This window comes from Taeniopygia guttata, chromosome 1A (genome assembly GCF_048771995.1).
Source record: "Taeniopygia guttata chromosome 1A, bTaeGut7.mat, whole genome shotgun sequence".
NCBI classification, from domain to species: domain Eukaryota; kingdom Metazoa; phylum Chordata; class Aves; order Passeriformes; family Estrildidae; genus Taeniopygia; species Taeniopygia guttata.
Window position 1 is genome coordinate 50,797,251 of NC_133025.1, and position 6,855 is coordinate 50,804,105.

General features: G+C 47.5%; 1 protein-coding gene across 1 annotated transcript; it reads right to left on the reverse strand.

Moving 5' to 3' along the window:
- Nucleotides 1-275: 275 nt before the first annotated feature.
- Nucleotides 276-6,439, reverse strand: HMOX1 (heme oxygenase 1). The gene is made up of 5 exons (XM_002199421.6): nt 6,280-6,439; nt 5,841-5,961; nt 3,056-3,547; nt 2,325-2,436; nt 276-1,010 (listed from the first exon to the last, which is right to left on the reverse strand). The coding sequence occupies exons 1-5, from the start codon at nt 6,408-6,410 to the stop codon at nt 874-876; spliced, it is 993 nt and encodes a 330-aa protein (XP_002199457.3). The 5' UTR covers nt 6,411-6,439; the 3' UTR covers nt 276-873.
- Nucleotides 6,440-6,855: the final 416 nt, after the last annotated feature.

The following is a 6,855-nucleotide window of genomic DNA, read 5'->3' on the forward strand; positions in this document are numbered from 1 at the left end:
TTAAAAATACTTTGCATGCTCACCGAATTTCATGCTGCTTCTAGAAACAGAGAGCAGTGTGTAGGAGCTGAAGGAACCTGCTCTAGCTTATAGCTTATAGCAGTTTATTGTTAGCACTGAGTGGGAACAGAGTCTGGCTCCGGTGAGAGCTCCCACTTCTGTCTATTGTCATGTCTGTGCAGGCAGCAGCCCCAAAAGACATAAAACCAGGAGGAAGAAAGATACCTCCTTCTCCCCTGGGTAAGGCTTTAATAATAGGAAACACCAGGCCTGAAGACTTTACATTGAAATTTATTATGTGTATAAATTATTCAACCAGACAAGAATGACACTGTATGTCCAACAACTGTCTTTTGTTTTTCAAAGACCAAAATAATGGGAAAAAGAAGTAACAAAGACCTACTAGTGTCATGTAAAGCTGTCTGTAACCCATGGGAGCCATGTGGCTCCACAGAGAAAGTGATCACAGTATTATTTAGCAGTATAAAAAAACTGAGCAGACAGAGCTCTAAGGAGCTCCATCTTTCTGAGGAAGACAGAAGTCAAAGCTGTGTTTCTGATCCCATAGGGGTTTTGTAGGCACTCTGTAAAGCAATGACAATTCTTGGCCATTGTGTTTAGCCTTTTCCACCCTTGTTTTTTGGTGATAAAGTTATCACCTTTCTGAGAAGAGCTCACACCAAGCACAGGAGAAACTTTGCCTGAACCCCCTTACAGCACTCTTTGATTTCTGGGGAGAAAAGTCTCCTAGTATTAGTGGCAGAACCAAGATCACAGTACCCAGTCAGGGGTAATTTCTCTCACGAGGACTGGGGAAGGTGGATTAGTTCAGGGTGAGGGAAGTCACAAAGAGAAGGTGAAGGTCCTGCTTTTTCACATGGCAAACAAGCCCACGGCGACCGTCATGGCGAGGAAGCTGAGCGCCACAATCCACCGCATCAGGGAAGTGGTGGGTGTCGTGTCTGTGTTCCTCATCTTTGTCCTCTCACCTTCCTTCCCAGCTGCTGGACCTAGATCAAATAGGGATAAAAAGCAAATTAAGACAAGTGAGAAGAGTTTGTGGCAAGAAGATGCTAACGTGCAGTGTTTGCTCTCCCCAGTGCCCCAGCACACCCTGCTGGAGTCGTCCAGGGAAGAAGGAGAAAGCCCAGAGCCCATGTGGGGGAAGCAGTGGCAGCAGGTTCTGCTCTCCCAGTGGAGAGGGGAAGCAGCAGACTTGACCTGGGAATCACAAAGGCCCACAGCTCGTCTGCATGTAGGTGATTACCAGCCTCTTCCCTTGTCTCCTTACAGGCTTACACCTGCACTGCCCAGCTCCATCAAACCCCTCATGTGTGCAGAAGACAGACCAATGCTGAAGCTAGAATTTTAAAAGGTATTTTGTCTCCTGCTTCTCACTGATTTAACTTTAGGCATCTAAAGACCTTGAACAGTCTTCAGCACTCCAAGCAATTTTTATAGTACAACTTCAGGATGGGATTCCTCATCCAACACCAAATTTTTCTGAAAATCTTACTTGTATGCTTGTATTGGGAAAGGAATGGCAATGTTTCACAGAGAACTTTTAATGCCTTTCCCACAGAAGCTGCTTTAAGCTTCACTATCCAGAGGTTCTTAAGGCAAGGTTTGCCTTTCATCTCTGCCATGGAAAAACTGTGGGTCAATCCAGGATGCACTGAAAACAAATTCCCATTTTAGTTTCAGAATGAGTAGGCCATAAGGGTTTTTTTATTTGAATTGCATGTCCTCATGGAAACCACTCTGCTCTGTAAACATCTGACCTCGCTCCTCACTCAGGTACAAGCCTGATTACATTCCACCATCCAGAGCAGTGCTCACTTTAAACCCAGCACATCCTCTGGAGTGTTTTCAGCAAATACTTCTGGGAGGCAGGAAAATGATCAGAGGGAGATCCAAAAGGACAGGCTGCTGGATAGGACTGTGTCCAGAGACCCTTCTGTCACCATCTGCAGCACCCAAAATTGATGCCTTTGCTTCTGTGAGCTCAAGGTCAGTTTTCCCTGTGGTGAATGAACCTTACATTTGTTAAAGCCCTAGAGGTGGAGAGAGGAGTCTCTTTTTGTAAAGCTTCCTCACTGACACACTTTCTGAAGAGCCCACATGTGTTATCCTTGCTCTGCCACGTCTAGAAGAAATTTTGCACACAGCAGTGCCTCTCCTTGCACTACCTGCTGATGGCTGGAGAAGAGATGGGCAAGCACCTCATGCTTGTTTCCCAATGGCTTTCACAAACAAGGACAGAGGAGGGGAGGAGAAGGAAAGGAAGGAGCACTGTGAAGCACCCGCCCTTAGAAGTGTCTTACCGTGCTCATGTGATTTGTTGATGTTCCTCGTGCGAAGCAGCTCTGCCTTTGGCTGCACAGGGTGACCATTCTCCTGGCCCTTGGACACCAGCTCCTGCAGCGCCTCAAACACCTTAGAAGAAAGAACACTGTCTCATTATGTGGTCTCCTCTTGTTCTTTCACTGGACCACCTGTCCCTTCCCCAGGCACTTAGGAACTAGAGGAAGACATGAGGCTTCAGTCTAAGTCTCCTGTCACATTTTGCTTAGAACAAAAGTTGCCTGTGAGGTCAAGAGGATGTCTTTCAAACTCCTTGTTCTCTTTACAGGTTCTCCCCAAAGCTTTCAGCTAAGGAGAAGACTACTGCCCACCTTCTTATGGGAAGGAAAGAAAGATACCTGTCACCTAGTCAGAGTGCACAGCAGACCTGTGTAACTTCACCACAGAGGCAGGACAGATACTATGTGGTAATCCCCACTCCCAGTATTAATCCTCATTCATATCTGGATAGTGGCACATGGAAGAGACTGGATTCAAAGACTAAGGGAGGGAGAAGAGCTTTTCAGAGACTATTGTCTCTGATTCAGCTGGCAGGTTGGAGAAGCACAGCCATCCAACTCTGACCAGCTCACCCTGATCCACAACTTCTCATAAGCTCCCCGGTGGAAACACTGGCCTTGTATTTCCCCTGTAGCTATTTTCTTGTTTGAGAGAGGATGTGGGCTGGCAGGGCTGGCTGGTTGTTACTCACCCGTATATTTAACAGGAATGCCTTCTTGGCCTCCTCCATGACTCTTTTCTTAGTGGCAAGGTCCATCTCGAGAGCATTCATGCGGGAGCGGTAGAGCTGCTTGAACTTGGTGGCATTGGAGACCCCATCAAAGGTGAAGAAAGCCAGCCCTTCCCCAGTGCTGGGCAGCTGGAGGGCCTTCTGGGCAATTTTCTTCAGCACCTGCCCCCCAGACAGGTCTCCCAAATAGCGAGTGTAGGCATGGGCCACCAGGAGCTCTGGCTCATTCTTGCCTATGTAGTGGAGCCTCTCAACATATTTCTGAGTTGCCTCAGGACATGGGATCTCTTCCCTCCAGTTCCTGCCATAGAAGTACTTCAAGTCTTCCTCCAGGGCAGCTTTGCGGTGCAGCTCTGCCGGAAAATAGACAGGGGCATAAACTGGATTGTTCTTGTTCCGTTCGATCTCTTCCTCCAGAGCAGAGTAGATAAAGTAGAGGGATGCTGTAACCAGCTGAAAGAGAAGAAAGAGCATGAGCTATAGGTGCATCTGTTTATTGTTTTCAAGTCTGTGGGACAAACTGTACGAACAATAAAGGTACTTGTGGGCACACCCACTATGAGTCATGAACACCTGTTGGAGATTTCCCGCGTGGAAAACAGTGCAAGGTACAGGAAGACACTGTTTAGACCTTCCCTTCTGCTTGAGACAGCAATCAGGGGAGCCCTTTCCAGCAGATATTGGTCTTACTTGCTCTTAAAGGCACTGCCTTGCCTTCAAGTTAAAGTCTGTCAGCTTGATGTGATGTAAACTGGAGCTCTGTTTAAGCATTCCTGGTCTCTTCCCATTCCCTCAGTCAATAGAGAGGGTATTCCCAAAGGTATCCTTTCTGGTACATTGTTCAAATTTGAATGCTCCAAAATGTGGCTTCCCTTTGTGGGGCCTTGTGAAATGATGACACACCCCGGTTATTTTTCATCATATTCATCCTGTCAGCATCCCACCATCCTGGGAACTGAGGCACCACTACTCTGCTCACTCAGGCATGCAAGTGGGGTTGCCTCCTCGGTTGCCCCAAGGAAACAAGATAAAAGGGATCTGGAAGCACAGCCTGCCTCTGAAAGATGCCTTTGTGAAGGAGTGCTGTGAGGCTGTGTTCTCCCCTCTATTTTGAAACCATTGTTATTGTTGTTTTTCCCAGCTTATGTGATACTTTCGTCTATCTGCCAGCTTTTCCATGTGATCTGAGACAATATAGCTGTGTTCTTTCCTTCCCCAGGCATTCTGTTTTCAGAGGCTGTTATACCTACACCACCCCTCCCTTACCCTAGGACCCCTTGTGAGCAGCAAATGGTAAAAGATGAAGGTGTTGCAGTAGAGGTGAGTCAGGTTTGGGTAGGGGGGATTATGCTGCTCACAGGAAAGAAAGCTATTTACTTTCTCACAAAGCAGTCAGTTCTGCAGTGAGAGAGTTCCTGTTTCAACCTTGTCCCACTGTGCCAGAAAATAGGACTTTGATAAGCACATGGGCAGTGACTGGTTGTGGAAACAAATATCCACCATCTAGGGAGTCACGTAGCAGGCCAGATATATAAGTCTGCCAAGAGAGTAAACAAAAACAGTTTTTTAAACAGTAACCTGTTACCCAACCTACCGGAAAAGAAACAAAACATGGGAACATTGCCTTCCAAATTAAGCAAAATTATAGCTTAACTGATTGTTTTCAGAGGCAGGTAGTTGCTTAATGAGAAACATGGCTTTTAAACACTTGTTAATTTTTAAAATCCATGTCCCATCTCATTCACCTGACAGCATGTAAAAATCATCTAGGAAACCAAGTATTATTCCTGAAGGTCTTTTTACACACTTGCCTGTCTCAAAGATCACTGCCTAACCAATGCCATATTTCTAACAGCAGGAAGTCAGCACCTGAGATTGAATTTATGCTTGGCTAAGTATTCTGAATGTCACCTGTCAGAAATAAGCAGTCTCCTTCCTACTTCTGTGGATTTATTTGCCAAGGAACAATTCAACAACAAATTAATTAAGCCACAGGTTGAATCAGTAGCTGTTATTTGCAAGCCCATGTGTCACTTCCTATAGCCTCTCAGGAATTCTGGCCCAGGTGTTTGCTTTGGTTTTGCTCTTGGCTTTGTTATATGGCTCAGATCCCAGGAACTGTATCTAGCCAGGTTAGGCTAATGTGTGGAAATGTTCCTCTTTTATCTTGAAAAAGGCAACAGGCTCCTGCTTGTTAGCAGCAGACACAGATTACTCAAACTCAGTCTGGTTTTGAGTTATTGTTTATGATCTCAGCTGTGGTATAACTCAAGTGACAATGCAAAGTTCAGTGCCAGCAATGATCCCACATCCTCGCTCTCTCACCATCCTGTCATTATTTCTAGCTGCAGCTGCCTAGAATGTTGTAAATAGAGAATTCTCCCTCTTTTGGGCAAGTATCTGAACATAGTTCTAGCTCCATTAACTGTGACTGGCAATAATAACATGCAGGCATTTATGAAGAAAGAAAAAAGCAATAGCATTAGTCCCAGCAACCTCTTTGTCCTTTTTCTCCTGTTTCAGCTTGGCTGCCCATTGTGATATGCACAGCCCTTCCCCACCTTCTGCAAGAGGAGCCAGTAAGACCTCAGGGTGTAGAAGTTTGATGTTTTTCATAGGAGATGCCGATACATCATGTCCCTATCCTCCTGTACTGTCCCCATCCTCCCCACTTTAGTCCCCTCTCAGCCCATCTGATTGAACTGGTGAGGAAATCCCATCCCCAAGCAACGCTGCTATGAAGTACCTTAAACTCCTGGAGTGACACCTGCCCCTTTTGGAAATTCCTCATGAACGGTGTGTTCTCTGCCTGCTCATGCACCTCCTTGGTAGCTTCCTTCAGCAGCTCTGACAGGTCTGCGGACATCCTGGGGAGGAACAGTGAAACAGGTATTAAGAGCTGTCTCCTCTGACAAAACAAATCTTAGCTCTCTAGGACAAAAGGAGGAGCCTGGGATGGCAGAAAAAAAAAGGAGCAGAGCATTCCTGAGAGGTGTGGATGGGACCCAGAGCGAACCAGCTTTCCAAACAGCGTCCCGAGCATGGAAGACTGACAGACTCCATCCAGAGGTGGAGGCAGCAGCATGCTGCAGAGCAGGAACAGGAACAGCATTCCTAAAAGCAAGGGGAGAAACACAACACTCCTCTGCCAAAACGCTTCCCTCCCATTCCCGTCCCGCTCTCACCTTTCGGAGCTGCGTGGCTGCGCAGTTTCCATGTTTCTCTCCTCTGCTTCCCTGCTGCTGCTCGTGCTTTGCTGCTTCCCCTCGGCTGCCGGGCCAGTGAAGCTGTGAGCTGGGCAGCCCGACTCCCACATCCCGCTTTATACTGCCAGGCCACGTGAGCGGCGAACCGCTGACCTCAGGGAGCACAAACTTCTTGCAACACAGCTGCACTTCCCTTCCCAGCTGGCTGTCACCCTCTCCTGGCCCACAGCCCCGAAGAAACAGAAGGAAGTCACCAGATGCATCTTGATAACTAAGCAAAACCAAGAGGATGTCCAGAAACTTCTCTTTTGAGGGTGCCTGGCTCTGTAACCCTTTCAGTGCCTTGCCCGTGGCAGGCAGAGGCCGGGTCCTGCCAGGGGTGCTCGTTGTGCTGGGGACAGCGGGGCTGAACAAAGAGGGTGGATTTACAGAGCTAATGCCTGGGGCACAGAGGGCAGCCTCCTCACCCTATACCCCAGTGTGTGTGCCTTGCACGCTGCCTGGAGAGCCAATTCAGCACTCCCCTGCTCTAGCACAGCTCAGGTATAACCATCC